The sequence below is a fragment of the Diuraphis noxia genome, unplaced genomic scaffold (genome assembly GCF_037042655.1).
Source record: "Diuraphis noxia isolate RWA-SAM2 unplaced genomic scaffold, SU_Dnox_SAM2 contig0004, whole genome shotgun sequence".
NCBI classification, from domain to species: Eukaryota; Metazoa; Arthropoda; class Insecta; order Hemiptera; family Aphididae; genus Diuraphis; species Diuraphis noxia.
In genome coordinates this window covers 54,701,372-54,722,481 of record NW_028301714.1, presented here as the reverse complement: position 1 = coordinate 54,722,481, position 21,110 = coordinate 54,701,372, and the positions used below count along the sequence as shown (strand labels likewise).

The window sequence follows — 21,110 nt, the reverse complement described above, 5'->3', positions numbered from 1 at the left end:
TATACTCGTATTTTGCAGTTGTCTTATATTATTGTATAGTATTAAATCATATTGTTCTACATTCTGCTGTTCGTTTATATAAGAAAATCGAATGAGGTCTGAACGATCGGAGGTTGTAATATTACATATTTCTCTCACACCCATAAACAATATTGAATATATTAGGTGCCAACCAACCACTTATGCGCAGTGCATAATAGGTAACTTGCGCACGTTAAATGCGCCGGTCCCATGGCTTTATTTTAGAAGCATTTAACTGCAACTGCAATGTGAGCTAAGCTAACCATAAAGTATCCAAAATATATGAAAAAATTCCACGTATCAGATAGAAAATTTCATAACATTGCCTTTTATTGTATTATTATATTATTATGTTATCAGTTGTCACGCTTTATCAGAGCATCCAATCGCAAAACACATTTAAAATTTCATATTGAATTGATTTGAGAATGAGAGGTATATTTTTTGTTAATGTATTTTACTATTGCTCCAAATTACTAACACCACACTTCGTCAATCTCCTCGTCAAAATTGAGTTGAATAATTAATATATTTATTACTTTTCATTTGTTTCAATAATAAGAAACAGAAATACGATGTGGTGTCATCCGCTGTGTTTGAGTAAGAATTTTGGTGTTTATATTATATTATTACAATATAATATTAACACCAAAATACTGTGGATTATAACAATATTGTATATAATAATATTATATATATATATATATATATATATATATATATATATTGTTATAATAGTTTATAGTAATCGCATTGTGTGTTATAATTATTTTGCTCACACATGCCATTTTTACGATGAGCGCATATGTGCCAGAATAATACGTTGTTACATACAACTCCCGACAGATCAAAACACCTATAGTTTATTATTCTAGTAAATTGTATGCACACATGAAATCGCGGCTATTAATATGTATTAGTTTAGTATATAATAATCGAGTATCTAAACACAACTGCAGACTTTTAAATGTTTTAAGAATTTACCGTATTATAATTTAATGAAACCACTACTATAACGGTAGAATATATTTTTATGTTAAGTATCCATAAGGATACAGACATTTTATATCACTTGTCACTAATTACTAATAAGTATAAGTACCTAGGTAAAATATAATCATAATATAATTTTATGTTCAAAATATATTAAAGGTGGTTATAGAATATTATATATTTAACATTAAAATATGTTCGTGCTGTTTTAATTTTTTAAAATTTTTTTATCAATTACACAATATTTACTCTTTAATAAGGTTTTCAAAAATACTTCAAATAATTTGATTCGTTTAACCGCAACAATCTGTATCAAAACGATTTTTAATCAAATTAAATTTATTTAAGAGTAGTAAATGCTTTAACGACGTCAATAATGTTTTGCGGGAAAGCGTAAATATCTACGCCATGCGTAAATATCCAACGATTTTATTTGCTTTTAAACATATGTGCGATTTGCTCGGGTTTTTCCGACTTTGCACAGTATACAATTGTAACTATGTAATTTATTAATTGTTTATATTGCAAATACGTACACATCGAAGGAGGAAAAGATAACCGTCTACACTTTATAGTCTTGTTGTAATATGATGGAATATAATGGGTATTGAATAACCGTATTGTTTGCAGCCCGGTAAACTATTGTCGTTCTCGACTCACTGATGCTGCAGCGACCAAATCATATTATATAATATATTTTATTATTGTAATATTTTGTTCTTACACGTTGATATTATTATTATTACTATTGTCGTAAGCGTATGTACAAGTACAATGTATTATATGTGCATTAGAGACGTTTTCCTTTCAGTACGTGAAAATTCACCACCCGTCCGGTCGTCGTGTACCTGGGCTTCGTGGTATTGACCGCTGCAACGGCGGCGTGGTCTTAGTTTTATTTGTTTCGGTGACGTACATAATATACAATAACGCGTACACTTTAGCACATAAAAAAATTAAAATATATTTGTGGATGTGTTGGTGTGTGTGATTGTGTATGTATAAGTTTGACGAGTAATATTTGAGGCGGAAATTTGAACAGCTATAGCCTATAATAAGAACGAACTTTTATCGTGAACCCACTGACAATATCTTAGAAAATACGAGGAATTTAAATTTTTTTTTAAATTTAAGAACAATTAATACTGATACGTCTTAATCACGGAAAAATTTCAAATACGTCGTAGTATGTATTTTATATTCTTTCAATTAAAAAAATAAAAATAAAAATTCCCCGTGTTTCCTATCAGATATCGCCTAGTTTACGATAATATATAGTAGAATTATTTTGTGTACACGATAGTTGTTTACGCGTGGCCCCCGCTGCATGGAAAAAAATAGTATACTCGTAATATGTTTGTTTTAAAACGATTCTCAAAAAAAAATTAAGTTTTTGTGGGTGGTTGATTAAGATGAACTACCCCCTAAAATTTGAGATTTTTAATTGCCCAGGTGTACCTATAGGTTATTTGACACGTTTAGGTAGTTAATTTATTCTGAATATACTTAATACTAGGTAAGTAATGCATACATTACTAATACTTATTATTCTGAATCTAGAGGGTATGAATCTGAAAAACGCAAAATTTCAAAAACTTAAAAGATAAACATTTGCGATTCGGTTGAATTATCGGAGAGACAAATATATTAGCCAAAATCAAAATTTCCCCCACCCTGATTAGATGCTGTTAACATGGTCCACTGAAATGCGTCGATTTCTATTTCAAATTCTACTCACGAAGTAGTTGATGCACCGAATTAACACTCTATTATTATAATATAATATTATACACCGTGTCGCAATCCTATTGCGTCGGTGTCGTTCATACGTTGTAACAATATTGTTGCACTCATTACCGCCGTACCTACATAATATACGGGTTAATGAGTGCGGTTTTTGTCGTTTTATGTTCCGTTTTTTTTTTTTTCATTAGCGCCGTACGTCCTGTATTTCATTATAAGGAAGATACTACGGGTATATAATATTGTTATTCGTTGTTATTATTATTATTATTAGTTGTAATGTGCGCGCGTGTGACGCATTTCAATCTCACGCGTTCAGATGTCCGGATAGGGTCACATTCGTCGTCGCGGTTTACAAACTCAGTGGTGGCATAGTAGATTATTATTATATATACTTATATACACCATATACACGCGTGTGTGTGTGTGTGTGTGTCTGTATGCCATAAACCTTGGCATACTTAAATGGAAGCGAAAAAAAGCTACACCACGACTGTGCAGCTCACGTCCGAACGCACTGCACCATCACCGTGGTACTTTCACTTTTACAACGCCGCGCCGTATACGCAAACGGGACGAATATTCGCACGCCGTCTGGTGTATTTTAAAACGCGCACGCACACGCACACCGCAGTTACACAATCGCGCAAACATAATATATTCCGTCGTTCTATAATAGCAGGCAAACGGTTGTATATACAGGGCGATTCGTGCCCGGAAAAATATCGTTATTAATATTGTATCATAGGCACCGTAAATTATAGTAAGTAAATGCACGACCAAAGGATTCCTTTACAGTTTCTCACTGCAGGTTTGTATTCTATATAAAATCGGATTTATTTGTCGTAATTAATGTTCCTGTTGGTGCTTAAAAATAGTTATTTCGAATAATTTATATATTATTCTGCAGGGCTGGGTGAGACGCTAATATAATAATTAAGATCGCGTCTGGTACATGTGCAGCCACCGGTACGCTTGCCAATGATGGTATATTACATTATATATTAATTATATATATATAGTTACACATGAGAAAACGATGAAAATGTATGACCGGATTTCTTCCGATCGCTCGCCCTAGTTTTCGGTTTTTGTTATGTTTCGTTTCGTTTTTTTTTCGTTGTTTTTCCGTTGTTTGTACGCGTTACGGACAACAGCGTTCCATCTTTACGATTTCTTCGTGACCTCGCTGTACGTTGCACCGTGACAATCTACCAGACAAAAAAATATAAACGTCGACACTTATATATTATAATAATTGCGCGTGAATATATCTATGTATTTATTTACACATATATGGGTACGATGTACTGAAATCTGCAAAAACGATCAACGAACAAGTGGAATATTATTGCTGCAGTAAACAAAAATATTATAATCATTATACCTTGATAGATTATAGAAGGTGTAGTCGTACAAATAGTGTTTTATAAAATATGTTTAAATCTGAGCTTTCTTAGTAACACGTTAGTTGGCGCGAAACTCAGTCAGTGCCCGTCTGCGGTTTTTGAGCGTAGCCCACCACAGACTCCTGCATTATGTTATGTATATATAATATATATGTTTAAATCGTGCATAATACAACTATATTATAATATATAGGTTGGTACCTATATATACTCGAAACAGTGCAGATAGAGAAGTATAATATAATTTGATATAGGTACGCACAAATAGTTACAATCTATGCGGATTATCGTATTAATATGACATCGTGTGTATTCATTTATACGAAATTTGCGGGCCGCGTTGAAATTGATCACTCTGTACACACGCGCGATGTGGGAAGATCACCGCGATTCCGGTGTGGTGTACATATGTTCTATCGTGCCGCATTCTACTCACAGACCGGTGTACTGTAAATGTTTTGAACTGCACCACTCTATAATGTAGGCGCAACACCTTAATATATGTATTAATGTTACAATTTAAAATTTGATGGGCTTCACGAGATGCCGATAACTGTAACACCTTTGTCGAATGCATTCACGTCTTTAATCCTAAATTCGTGTGTAGACCAGCCGTACAGGTAGAATATATAAATCATGAACTAAATAATAGCAGGGCAGGCGCGTAGCCAGAATTTTTTGGGGAGGGGGCTTCATTTTAATTTATAAATAACTTGTATAAGAGTTTTATATATTGAACTTATAGAACTATAATATATGACAACATATTTTATAGAAATCTGAAGTAGGTATATATTTTCTACATCATAATTATACAGCCAAGAGAGGTGTTTTAATACCCAAAACACCCCTCAGGCTATTCCACTGTATAGGAATATATATATAATACATTAAATTTCATTCCCACCCATTTATAATCAATTATCTATACTTATCTCTCGATCGTTTTTTTTTTTTTTTTTGAGTGTAAATATTTCGTTATAGCATTGCTAAAATACCAATCGTCCAATAGAATTGCTTAATATATAGGTACCTAATTTATAATTTGAAAATGGAGACTTTAAATGGGATTTTAAAATGCGAATATTATTTGCATCACACGTTTCTGTGTAGGTGGTACACCCTCCCACCCTGTACTCATTTTATAAGTCACCCGCAGAAGCTACGAGAACAGCACTCTCTTCCGCAAGAAAACCGGCAAAACTACGCGTCTAACTCTCGTTATACCATGCGAAGTTTGGGGAAATATTATGTTATATACTATATAGGTAATAATAATTTATTGCACGGCGACCATACCGTGGCACGCGATATTTTTATATTAACACGCACAAACGTTATTGACGGAGGTTTTTATACTTAACACACTGCACATCATAATATATAGTAAAATATGTGTCACGGTCGATTCGCATAATAAAAATTATAATTTTACATTCTATGATTTTTTGATAACGTAAACATGATTCCAGCCAAACCAACTCACATATTATGTCATAAGATTATGTACAGCGTTCCGCGTCTTAATACAACGATAATATACAATAATATATTACAATATATTATACATATTATTATAGATGAGGGCACACCCGAAACGAAACATATATGCGATAAACTTGATTTTTTCTCGATTTCTTAATCGTCGACTTCGACGCTATAGAGGAATGATTAAAACACTGCAGCTATATCGTTAGTCGTTACCTATAACTATACAAGTCTCGTGTATATAACTATAGACCTGCAGAGCGTGCATATACACATAACATTCACTTTTACGTGTGATATTGCTGCACGTTGGCAAATCATAGATATTATACACACATTCGGTATCGTCGTGTTTTATGTCTGTGGTCATTATGTCATTATTATGATTATGATATTTTTGTGATGGGCATATTATATTACCTGTGCACATAGTAAATGCAGCATTAATCAATGGGCGAGTGGTGGTTGTAGCGTGTGGGTAGGACGGGTGGTAGTGCGCACCATTATCATATATATTCGGTTCTTATTTAATAATTCATAACGATACGATAAAAATATAATATGTACAGCTTAGATTTAAAACTGCAGCAGTTCATAATATTTAATTACGTGATAATATAGCGTTATTCACCTATAAATTGGTTATTGAAAAGTAGAAAGTAGTAGTAGAAGAATATTAATTATATATAGCTACACATAGTACACGTCATATATAAACGTAAGATTTTATTTAAATCCGTGAGACTTTTGATAATTTTTATGAAATATTTGAAATAATATATAAAAATTAATAATTAATGAGTGATAACCCCAGCTCGTATATTTCCCATTGGTCCACAAAATAAAATAGTTATGTTACATCAGGATGAAGTGAATTATTACCGCAGTAAAAAAAAAAAAAGATAAAAGGTCCGCAGGTCGAACAAATACTATTATTTTTTTTAAACCCGGTCAAGCCGCGCGAACATAGCCTTCGTACGAGCGGACTATTTCGACAGTAGCTTTCATTTCATAATTTAAGGAATCCGTTATACTTTCAATTTTGCGTCCAAACAATATATGTTTACGCTATTTAGCTAATGCCGACGTCCTTCGTGCCAGACAGTCGACGTGAAGACGCGCGCCGGCTGTTCTCGATTTACCTAACACATAATGCACTGCACGCACATTTTGTATCCCAAGTCGTGTTTATTTTTTTTAAATTTTCGACAGAACGAGTTGCGCAACATTTAATAATATATTACGTAGTACAGAGTTTTCATAGCATGATTGGCGCAGTTTAACGACGACGACGGTGGCAACTCAGTACTCACCGAAATCACGTTCGGTTTTGTGTACGAAATTATTTCCCTCCGGTTATGAGAATCGCGCGCGCAGACTGTACTCTGTAGCTGATGGCAGCCACAAAGATAATATAGGCGTCGATCGTATGATGACATTCATTATAATAACGGCGCGTCCGTATAGGTACCTATACAGATTAAAAAATTGAACGTATTATCCGTCACAAATTTTGACGATGTATGCTAACAATCACGGGTGAACGTGTTTTAAAAAACCAATATTATAGTATTATGATAACACATACTCAGTGCCAGCCCGATGATGGTTTTCGGGGGCCGGTGCAGAATTTTGCGGAGCCCCGTGGCCCATTTCGGCAGATTTATATATATATATATTAATTTATTAATTATTTACTTAGTATACAATAGATTATATTTACTTATTACGTAATTTGTGGTCTGTAAGGACCCGTGCTTGTGCGGAGCCCTCTTGCCCACTCCCCCCTAGGGCCGGCACTGCACATACTGGCATATTGTACCTATTCGATTCGGCGACGACGCCTATTTACGTGTTACACACTTACACGTGCGTTATTACACAATACATAATAGATAATAATATAAACCAACAACTAATTAATTTCGTAAGCGCGACGCCGCTGGCACCGGAAATTATTATTCAGATCGAGTTAGCGGAAATATTATCATTGTTTGTTTATTTTTGCGTGATTAGTTATTACAGGTAGATTTCTACTATACATATATAGGATCTAGTTAAATATTATAATATCATATCGGATGTGTATCGTGACGCGTATTAATATCAGTCTGTTTGCGTAGGTACTAGGTACACATGTATTATATACACAGTTTTAATCACAATATCACTGGTGAAAATAATTTCAATAATTTCTTTTGATATTATATCCTTCCACAAATATTGTCTGTCGGGATTCAATATAGTTGTTTCAATGTTTGAATCAGAACACCGTGAACTGCAATGGTCCAGTCCAGTACATATATAGCCGTAGGCAAACACGATCATATTGCGGACGATAAATAGTCGTAAAAGAATATAATCGAAGAACACTACATATATATACTGCTGTCATTGACATACGTACGTGACATATTATGTTTGCACAAATAACGACGAGACATTTGCAACAGAACATGATCTCTCCTAATTGAATTATATTAATTGATTTTCAATTTTATTTGCGACGACTAGCCGGAAAAAATATCGCATTACAACTTTACACAATAATTACAATGACGCATTATCGCATAATGTATAGGTAAATTGGAATTATCGAACGGTAACTGGTAAGATATTTATAAAGGATGATTCATCGAGAATTCTTAACCCCCTTCCTCGCCATAAACTATTTATTCAAATAATTTGATCAAATTCTAACTTTGGGTGTTTTTAGTATTTATACTTAAAGATGAAATTTTAAAATACTTAGATTTTTTACACCATTAAAGGGGTGTCATGCTATTTCAATTTACGGCATAACATGTTGCAACTCTTGAGGAAAAGAAGTTTATATCGGCACAGAACACTCCCTTAATAACATAAATTATCAGAATTTTTTTAATTTGGCCTGAAAGTATTCTAAAAAGCTCCAATAGTTTTAATTACAATCAATTCGTTATTAATGGGAAAAATGGGGTGAGCATGTAGGGTGGGATAAGCATCAAACATGAAGAATATTATAACATTAAAGAGGAGGAATGTAGCACCTGTAGAATACAATGAATTGCATATCATGCAGAGTTTTTAGCGTAAATCGCATAAAAGCTTCAACGTAAGTTGCGACGATAATAATAATAAAAATAATATACTGTATAGTATACTTCAATAATATCTGTGTAGCGCTTTAGTTGGCAATCCGTATTACTAAGGATGAATGTAAAAAATTATTTTTAATTAATTTCCGTAAACTAATCACATGTTAATGGATATCGTAATAATAAATAATACTAATTTAATGTTTTTATTTATCACTCGGTGTATATATACTTATGTTATAGAATAGTGCGCGCGCAACGCGTTCCCTTTTCCGGTGAGTGTGCTGCGACAGCGCACGCGGTTTTTTAAAAATATTTGTATACATTTTTATTTTCCCCATTTCAATTTCATCGATGTCATAATCCGCACTGCGACTTCCTGGCCTCCACGGGCCAGGTAGTTTCCTAACTATTATACATTTATATAGGTTCGGTACGCGCACTCCATACCTGCCGATCGAACCGGCGCGCGCCCGTGTCAAGGTGTACCGGTCGCAACAGTCGTTTTCACTATATAATAATAATAATCATAATATTAAACACAAACGATAGTGTTTGTGTGTGTGTTACCTCTGTACACATTCTCGGGGCGCTGGGAATTAGCTTGTCGTTCATGTATTATATATGTATATATGATAATATATTATCATTAGAATATCGTCGACCGTAATTAGGTCGACTTCTGTGTACTACCTACTACTATTACTACAACAACTACTATTATTACTATTACTACTACTACTACTACTACTACTACTACTACTAATACTACTTTTACTATTACTATTACTTCTACTATTATTATTATTGTTATTATTACTACGGTCCACGAGTTGTGACTTACTACTAACAGTTAAACGAACAAAATATTGCTGGTTAATTGCGATCTACGCATAGAAGAAATAAAACAAATCTTTGTGGACGGAACAAAAAAAAATATATATATCAAACTCGACCAACTGTAAATATTATATATTATGTTATTGTACGCACGGATGAGATGTCGATTAAGTTTGTTACAGGTTCTTTATACAATTCGTTATTTTATAGTCTAAAACTCAGGTTACAGTACCACGATCACGGTGTATATATACACGATATTAGGTATACTATATTAATACTCATTACTCATACTATATGCGATAATAGAAATTAATAAATATAAATGTATAGCATATCTTTGCACGATTGCGAAAAACCTCTCAGACATATTTCACGTGTTAACGCAGATTATCGCCGAATGTGGTGTATGATGGGATCATTTAAAATGTTGAAAAACTTAATTGTAAAAGTCTAAGCGTATTATGATTACATAATATATAATGAATTGAACATTGGGTTAGGTTAGTATAGACGATAACTACTTTTTTAGTATACGATGATACTATAGTTTTTCCTCTCTGTTTTTTTTTTTTTCGTTTGTTTGTTTTAATGTACCTGCGACACAGAAACCAATACAGATCCATTGACGCCATCGTATAATTCGTGTTTATTATTAAATATAAGTAGATACTACTGGGCACTGGCAATACACGAGAGAAATCGCTGTTTGTTTTTGAGTATTTTTTCCACGGTCAGGAAATGCGCACTGCAGTGACCCATATAATAAATATAAAGAAAAAAAATATTTGTGGTAAAAATGTATACGCGTTATAAATACAATATAATATCAAATTACCTATAACTTATTATATTCCACCGAATAATTATTGTTTAAAAATGAACATAGAACATTGCACGTCGATTTGTTGATGTAGTTGCGAAAAATATGAATAATAATATACTATAATATGGGGCAAAATAATATAATAATTGCTTTATTGATTACGTCTGTTGTCATTATTTATTACCGCGCCCACTGCAATGAGCTGTATGTCGTTTTCACATTGTACAAAATATGTTGATAAACGGTGGGAGAAAGAAAAAAAAACCAGAAAATACCGAAAATTAATGAAATAAAAAAATCGTAGACCCCTTTTCATCACTCAATGGGACGGGCGTTCCATTATGTGTATACCTACACGATATTCCCTCTTATGTGTCCGTTTCGAATTATCAAGGTACAACAATGCAATACCGCACGAAAATGCCTTCCCCCTTTTCGCGCGTAGTTGTAAATCTTTTTTTCAACGTCCGTCGTGTTTACACTCTCAAACAACACCGTTTTATGGTTATTCCTAGTGTAAAGGTTTAGGTAATAGTTGAGTTAGGTATATGTTTATGCATACGACAACGGCATACATAATATATATATATATATGGGTGCAATAACAGAACAACTTCAAATGCCGTGCGCAATGAAAGGATGAGACGCGTATGCCGCCTTACCTTATACGTTTACCCGTTTCCTTTTACTAACTCAAAGGTATACCCACATATTATTCATTATTATATTATTCTACAAGATTTAACTTCTCGAAACGTATTTCCTTTTTGTATCTGAGTCCCACGTGTTAAATGCTATATTAGTTAATAAACAACTGCAATGTTCTTTCAATCTTATCTTTAAATATTCGAGTGCTTAAATCGTTTTTAAGAGGCCGGTCATAAAAATTTGAGGTTTCGTACGATTTCCATAATATATAAAAAAAAAAACAATTTCACTTTTGTGCAGTTCAGTTTTTTATTATATATTTGTTTACATACTACCAAACGTGAATAAGGTCGTTATAATAATACACTCGTCGATAATTATTTAACACCATAATATATAATTTTTATGGTAAATATTTGAAACCATTCGATGTCAAGATTTTACTCTAACAATATTGCAATATAAGACATAACAACATCATGCGACTAACAAAATATGTAGTGTTCGCCGTAATCCCTAAAACGCTATAATGTCTGTAATATACCGTTATAACGTCGGAGGTAACTCATAATTTTTACACTTTGTATACCATCGTGGATTCGTGGCTATATGGTCTATACCTGTAGGGATTTTCTACTATAGTGGCTCACAAATGCCTGCGCTGCGGTGTAAATTTATATGTTATAAAAAAATGAGGAGAAAAAATCATTTGAAAACAATGATCCTACTCGTGGAACTTTTAAGTTTTATAAATTGGTACACTAGGTAAGTTCGAGTTGCTCATATTCGTAGTTTATTTATATGCATGTATATACCAGACAGAGTGTGATAATACACTGAGAGCTTAAAATGCAGATTTCTACAGTGAAAAATGTGTGCTGTGAGTATGACGTTCCAGCAAACTCTTTGCGACACGCATAGTGTTTCTTTGAAAATGCACTGTAGGTACGTCATATAATATTATAGTATGGAGGATGGTCGGATGGATGAGAAACGCATCATACCTTGCTGCACCGGCCTCACGGTGAACGAGTATTAATTTTTTCGAAGAGTTACCCTAATTATCGATGCATTTCTTTCGAAAAAAATTTGCGCGAAGCTCACACAAACAGAGTTGGCTTTCTGGGCATCATAAGCGCACTATGTTTCCGTATGGAACGCACAGAATAAGAGGAAAATTCGGCGATCACCCACCGCATAATGTATAATATTATAATAAATATTATATCAAAACTGAAAGTCCTTGAGTACCTATATATATAAAAAAAATATTTCAGCGAAGGAGGTGTGGTGAGTTGACAACGCAGTTATAACTACGGACCAGTGAAAAGGAACATTTCCAAAGGCACATCTACACCATACAAATTATACCTATATTGCATCGTTGACGACGTTGATATATATATGTACAACACGATTTTTATCGCCATCAGAAAATGGATAGGTATATTATTATTGCGAATGGTGACTGCTAATATCCACGTAATACGTACAATGTACATATAGGATGTTATAAGCGTAACAGAGGCGGTGCATGCAATAATATTATTATGTGCACTTTGGCAGCGACGCGATTGTTCGACTCCCGAGTCCGGCGTATTGTTGTCTCCGCAGCAACAACAGCAGCTCCTACGGACACAGTAAGGACATACAATGTACACGGACAGTGTGTGTGGCGAGGAAGAGAACGAAACGTTATAATATATATATTGTATGTGTGAGTGTGTATGTATTGGCTTATAGAATAGCGACGCGCAAAACTACTAACGAATGTACAACGAGAAAAATCGAACCAGAGCGTCTGGTGCGTGCGCGTGTGTCGGTGCGAAAGATCACAGAACTCGTTCAAGGCCAATAGCACCTCAACGACGACCATATAATAGTATATATTATATAAACATACCACATACGGCGGCAGTGAATACATTTCATTATTTTTCCTTCAACCCTCATCTCGCACACGAGTCGGAGGAAAAAGTTTTTCACCATTGCGGTCGGTGACGGTGCGTAATATATTGGTCGTCAATTGTTATTTTACTCGAAGATCGCGGAGTCGCATGCTGGTGGATAGGGAAAAGAGAACAAAGGGGACTTGGGGGTTTAAGTAAAAATTAACATACGTTATATCCATCCCTCCTTACATAAAATGTTATCCCATTTCCGGTGGCGACTCGGGAGATCGGCGAAAATCCGGTGCCATGCGTATAATAGGTACGCGAATCGAATCGCGTCGTCGCATATAGTCGCGCTGAGTGCGCCTTTATAGGAAGAAAAAGAAAGTGTGTCTGTGTGATGATTTCAGTGTGCGTGTGTGCGTATCTATGACGAAGACGACGCGAGTGTAATATATAATATTATTATTATTATCGTAAAATAATATATAATGTATACAAAATATATATACTGAAATACAACGTTTGCGCATATAGTCTTCCGCCGACCAGATTTCCTTGACACGAAACCACAATTTCAGAGTCTCGTCGTCGTCAGTTCGCACGTATTAATTCAATATCTAGTATGCTATATGCGTATACCCGGCTCTTGCAGCACTCGTCGTTGCGATCATAATAATAATACACAACAACGCGTAACGACTGCAACCTAGTTTTTTACGATATTATGCAAAAGTGTTATTCGTTTTTAAATATTATGACATTGTACCTAGTGTTCGCGATATTATTATTATGATACTCGTCGCATACATAATATATAGTGATAGAATTGGGTAGATTGAGATCGCAATAAGATAGGTACTACTACCTACATATAAAATATTGTATTGCTAAAGCAGCACTAAATACTAAACCAACGTCCGTGTAATTACTAATTATATAATATAAAAATGTATACACCAAATTAATTATACATAACGGTTTATGATGTTTATTGCAGTATAATAATGATATTATTATAGTGTCATACTGTCATATAGTAAGTATCGTACCGGCGGAAAACGATGTAAAATAATAACAGTTTAATATGGTATTACAAAAATGTTTGTGTGTATATTGGTATTTTAACTGCGCACAATCTAATATAGTTATACTAATATGACGTATTGACCGTTTGTTGAATTTTGAAAGCGCCTAAAAGAAATGAAACGAAAATAAATTTGAGTGAGTGCATGAGCGCAATAAAACGTACGTCTCCGGATTTCGCTGACGATCGATAATAATAATCGCAACGGTTGTTTACGCGATAGAAACGGAATGAAAAAATAATTTATACAAAACACAATAAACAATTACCGCATCAACACGTTGTTTACACTTTGGGGGTGATGGCGTGTGCGGGTCAACGACGTTTGGAAATCGCCGCTCGGCATTTCACATGCATATTTATTTTAAATAATACAACGTACAAAATGTTATTTTAAATATTTATAATACAGTTGCAATTATTATTGTAATGTTTAGTGATTTAGACCTGCGCAACCGCGGTGACGTCCGATTTTCGAAACATCGCCGTTAATTGCGCATGATGTGTTTAGTCATACTCGTCCCGATGCATTCCGAGTATATCCACCGACAAAATAATATTTTACGCGCTCGAAAAATGCCGTACAAATATGTATAATATTACAATGTAATGGTACCTTGTATACCTATACGTAGAAAAGTGAAACGATGTGCGAATAATGCTTGTTTATAACCGCACGTTTGCACTATAGCGTTGTGTAGTGTTGATGCGAGAGGTTAAAACTTGAAGTTAAAACTTGAAAATGAAATGAGTTAATGTTAACCACGAATATTTTTATATCGTTTTGTAACGATTTACATACACACCCTAAAAAATGTAACATGCTAAAAAACAGTAATATAATTGCTACGCTGTGAATATTGTGTAGGGTACCTACACGTCACTCGCTATAGTACAACTTGCCGATTTGGCATATATGATAATCGTACACATTCTGAAAAAAATATGCAATACATGCATATAAATAAATGCTCACACCAACTTAAAATAACAATAATTGTATATTTTACTGCTTGAGTTATACAAGTTTTTTGCAAATAAACACAATTAGAAAGAAAAATCTAATATCACTTGAGGTAATACCTCTTATAAGTACAATAGGTAATAGTAAAAACTGCAGTAGGTATGCAGTAAGGTTTATTTTTATCAATTAATAATATAATAATACAACTATACATAAACCTAGGTATGTACCGTAAGCTCTCGTAAAAATCTGCAAATAACCGTGGCTCATGTATATAGTTTAATTTCTAATAATATATAGATGCACACGGTGACGTCATACATAGCCGAATAGACCGACGGCGTGTTTCAAACGAATAGCGGAATGCCGATGGGTACCCATATTATGTATAGAATGCAGTTTTTTGTGTCTTTTATACCTTTTTCCGTGTGAACGACTGACTCGGGGTGTATGCATACGTCATCATATATATAATAGTAATATAACTACATATACACCTTCAACGGTCCGCCCGAAACATTTTTCCCCCGGTACACAATATATACATAGTAAAAATAGTGTATATATATATATATATATATATATATATATATGTATATCGACTCGTTTTTGACGGAATAATTGGTAACAATGCATGTTCGTTAAGTCCGGCGCGATGTGTGTCGTATAAGAATAATATAATTTATAATATGTACTAAACCGTGTGAGCGATGTTAGTAAACATAGACAATGATAATATATAAATATAATACTCGTCTCTTGCACCACAATTGCTGCGGTATATAAACAACATAAATATTATGCATTACGATAATAATTAGCGTGTAAATAAAATACATAAGCGACAATATATAATAATCGTAAATATAATAATTATTAATGTTTTGGTTTTTTTTTTGTCTGTTTCAGGTAAGCATCGACCGACATCACCCCCACCGACCACCACCACCGTCGGTAATTATTGTTTATGTACATATTATCACCTTGCTCGACCTTTTTTCCGTTTCACGTATTTTATTACTCGTATACTACAGCTCACGTAACAGTATACATTATTATATACTTTATAAGCGCATACGGTAGATGTAATCGCATACATGTGCAGCGACAAAAGATTATTTCCTCTGCAGCGCATCGTGTCCCGGGTCGACGGCCGCTTCTTTAGATGCAACGGTATAATAGTGTGTATTGTAAGTATAGGTATACTAAAATATAGTTCTGCAGCATGAATAGGAATATGGACAGGGTCTTTCAAATTTAGTGTGACAAAAATGGTGGGGATTATGTTGGACTTATGCGAACCCCACCATTTTTGTCACACACAATTAAGAAAACGCTGTACAACATTATAATATTCAATATTATAAATATAATATTTATAGGTACAATGTGTCAATGGATGTATTGCCTTGGTAACTATACATACGATTTATTTATTTATTTAATATTGTATAATATTATAATATACTGCAGTGATTTCCGAAACGTGTATGACGAAAACTATGAGGATTAGGCTGGCTTATAAGCGAAATCAACATTTTTGTCACATGAAATTTGATATATTTCTATAATCTGTCCAGTGAGAGAATGCCCTGCGTGCCGACTAAATTTTGGTTTTTCTACGCATCCTCACGCGACACCGATCCATAGGGAACTGGTTTCGATAACGTGGGGGATGTACAAAATCGGCGGTTTCTCTCGCTGGACAAAGTATATAATAATATTATACATTATATCTAAATATTTTTTTCCAAAACGATTTTCTGACGAGAGGGTGGTTTTTCAATAAACAATAACAATCTAAATTCCTTGCAAAATACTACAGGCGAAGAAAAAATTGATACCATCTTTTTGTTCATAAACACTACAACTGACTATGAAAATAATTGTACCCATATCGAATCACCCTTTATTCTAACATTCGTGATCGGGGAGGTCGTCGGGGTGTATACGACCGTATCGAACTGTTGCGGCGGAATAAAAGTATAATATTGTCTGCAATATAATATAATGTAACCATGCGTATGATAACTATTGACCGAGGTCTTGAAAAACAAAGCTCACCCATGGTTAATATCTAATCGACTCTCATGTTTAATAATATATGATTTGCTGTCAAGATCTTTCACGCTTTGAAATTAAATATTTAAAATACCGTCTTAAAGCTATGGTGAATTTATCGATTTAGAAACGCTTTATTATTATCATATCGTATATGTGAAAATTAGTATAGTACATTAGTACACATAATCACTGCGCTTCAGTTATATTATTTTTTATTTCTTATTATTATATTATACCTACTTGTATGTATATTAATTGTGACAATTCTATTTTAATAAATAGAATTTTTTTTCCCGCAGTCATTACTGATATTTTCAGATTGCGTACATAATTGTAGACAATTGTCGGGAAGAAAACATATATTCACTACTTATTAGCTATACTAAATAGTAAATATATTATAATCTATATTGGTTACACTACATATAACACGATATAAGTGCGTTGAAGAATATAAATTCGAAAATCTATCGATATTTTTTTCTACCCGATGCATCTATTTTTAGTGTCAGTTATTAATTATATTTATACGGCATTTTAAGCATATATATGGCATATAATGAAATTACACGTGTATTGGGTATGTAATATTGCTTATTAGTATTTTTTCATCCGGAAATAAATGCGTATATTCGTCGAAGTCGAATCGCTCAGACATTAGTCATATAAATATTGATAGATGAAATATTAACAATAATAGTATTTGCCTACTTTTTTATACTCTTGTACGTCCCAATAAATCGATGCCACACCATCGATTTTTCCGTTCCACGCACATGCTATTAATTTTTTTGTTTCAATATTGCTGAAGGTCGTACATAATATTTCATGCGCACGATGCGCGAAAAATATCGTGTAGTAAAAAATAAAATATATAATATACTATGTATGTTTGTAGGCATATAAGTTCCAACTTACGATGTATGATTATGGAGATTTCCACAAAACCGTGATCAATGATTGTAGTAAAAAATTTGATTGCATTTTAAGGTGACTGAGAGTTAAAATTTTCCTACACAAAATGAGCCGATTCAATAATAATTATTGTTTTAATTTTGTGAGAGCTTTTAATGTATTTGGGGACTATTGTCCCCCCAATCACTGCCTATATATATAAATCGGGTTCTTGGTTCGAGGGAAACATTTTCTATCTTCAATAATTTTATTGAGCGAAAACGTTACCCAGTTATTATGATAGTTATTTTCAGCATCACTTATAGGAAATACTATAGTATTAATGGACACACGCGGTGCGTCAACCGACCCAGCCCATTTTCTAGAGTTGTTTTTTTTAATATAAAATTACTCGAAATACGATCTATATCACTATCTTTTCTCTAACTTAACCGTTTCCGAATTCGAAAACATCATCGCGTATACCAAACATTGTTTGATACCTTGTTTTGAACAAGTTTTATAATTTTGCTACAATTTCATTAATATTCGAATATTGTTACGGCGAATATTTGTCCGTTACCAATTCCAATAGTTAAAAGTTTGTTTGGTACTGATTCCAATAAAACGTGTTCAAAATTTTGATTCGGAGGTAAAGTATAGAATCTTTAACAACTTTTTTCAACCGACACGCGCTTGCAAAGTTGCAAATATTACTCAATTTGTTTTTTTATTAATTGTTTTAGTGATCACTAAAAATTTCATCGGCAGCAATGTCCATTATATTTACTATTGAATTACATTTTTATGTTGATTGCGAGTACTATAACTTTATATTAAATGTAGTTGAGGAGGTGGGATACAAAACATTGAAATAAAGTATGGTAAAATATGAACTTATGAACATCTCGTATAATATAAGAATTGACAATAGTACATTTTTAATGACATATAACATTTTGTTTGTTTCTAACTTTTACAAATTATTGTATGATTTCTTCATTATTCTTTGGGTTCAGTCTAAGAATACCTATAAATTTCAATGAGAGGTTTTTTCACATGAGAAATCCGGCTTAGAAGTGTCCTATTCGAAAAATAATTTATAGTAATAATTCCTTTCGTTCATTTGATCATGATTGTACGTATTTTGTTGTTTCCATAGTTAGTAGCATTTATGATATATGTACTTTTTTCGTCAATCGTTAAACTGAACCTTAGGGGCGTTAAAAATGCTATAAAATAATATTCTGTAAATCGATGTGAGCCATACGCGTATTGTTCTTATTATTATTGTTATTGCGATTATTTTTTTGCACGTGTGCAATACACATAACAAAATATATATTAATAATGGAAATAAAATGGCTGAATTAGCATAAATTATTATCGTATTGATATAAATAAGTGTATAATACTTTAATGTATTATAACTATTTATAACGAATTTGTTCGTGCCGGAAGAGACACCCGCCCCCGGCGGGAGCAGGAAGACGCAACCGGTTTGTTTTTTGTTTCACCTCCATATACTATTATATATATATATATTTATATGCACATTATATTTCCTCCCCCAACGCGAAAGAAAAAAATCCAAAACAAAACCCAAATAACACATTATGATAATAATATATAAGCGACTATATTATACACAAACGCACATGCGCATTATACCTATGTTCTTATATACAACAGGTAGGTAAATAATATGACGCGTCCGTATATTATTATAGTCTATAGTGTAACAATGCATATTAAACGAACGCGATCCCGTGCTGCAACGTTACCTATACCTATATATGGCATAATAATATAATATTATGTATGTGGCCGCTCATTTCGTCGTATCCCTTAACCGCCCTGACCCTTTTTCGTGCAGGGCTCAGACGGTGGTACGTCGGTGGTTTTTCTATAATATGCTTTTATTTACACGTGTTATATTTTATAGAAAATTATACGTTCTATTGTCTCTTGTTTGTTTGTTTTTAAATTTTTAATATACCACACCAGAAATAATATTACACCCACCAGAAAATAATACAGGTATCGCGAACGAGCGATATTATCAAATAAACACGCACGCGTGGTCATTAGGAAATATCGGTGTGAATAACAGTTATAATAATAATAATGATGATAATAATAATTACGTGACGTGTAAACATTATAATATTATATTATGAGGCAGTGCGATGTCGTGTACGCAATATTATTATTATAATAGTCGAACGCAATGTAAACTGCAGCGAGCCATTTTCAGCCGTTACGCACGCAACGCCGCAGCCGTTTCCGTCGGGGTCGATCGTTCCATTTTTTTTTTTTTTTTTTGTTAATTATTCGCAATTCGTCCGAAAACGATCATTGTTTCAATTAAAATAATAATTATTGTATAAATCGTCATCCGATATCACTGCAGCCGTGTATGCCACCTATAGCTATAATATATCGCACACGTGTGTGTGGCCCGTTTGTAGATTGAATTCCATATTATGTATTTGAACAACGCGTTGTGTGAAATGCGAACCTATATAATAGTATAATATACTTCCAATATTGTACAATCGTACAATATTTGTTCTGGTGGTGGTAGCGAGTGAGCCAGAATTTAATTTTTTATGTCCACTCAACGGTGTGAAATTTCAAAAAAAAAAAAAAAAAAACAAAGTCGAACGCACGTTATCATATCGACATTCGTAATTCATGTATATATAGGATATAGTAATATGTTTTCATTTCATGTACTCTGGGCAGCTTGTGTATTATCGTATACGGAAACAGCTTTTCGACGGCATAATAATATAATACCGTGATATTACTATTACTATTATTATACTTTTAACATTCCGAACGCGCGAGTACACCGCAACAGAGATAATAATAATATTGTATTATGCTCTATACGTATATTATAATATAATAGACTTCCCGCGACGACCGCAACGCGTTTTTCCTATAATACACTTTATTACTGCACTGTTTTTAGCAAACGACCACGGAAATGTGTCGATTCCAAATTAGCTGCTGCTGTGGAGTCGCGCGCGCGCGTAGAACAACTCATATTGCAGCAGAGATAATAATATCATGCGAAAACGAGAACGGACGAAAAAAAAGTGAAATCCCGAACGAAACAGACGACTGTGATCGTCACGGCGTTAAATGCTTAATTA

General features: G+C 33.5%; 1 protein-coding gene across 3 annotated transcripts in view; it reads left to right on the top strand.

Moving 5' to 3' along the window:
- The window catches only part of LOC107173361 (uncharacterized), a 121,257-nt gene that overhangs the window by 67,973 nt on the left and 32,174 nt on the right, over window positions 1-21,110 (top strand). The window contains exon 7 of one of the 3 annotated variants that reach the window (XM_089225699.1): window positions 15,898-15,942. The exons of the other annotated variants lie outside the window; for them this stretch is intronic. Within the exon in view, the coding sequence (XP_089081825.1) occupies window positions 15,898-15,942 (45 nt within the window). The remainder of the gene's footprint in view (window positions 1-15,897; window positions 15,943-21,110) is intronic. 3 annotated transcript variants of the gene reach the window in all.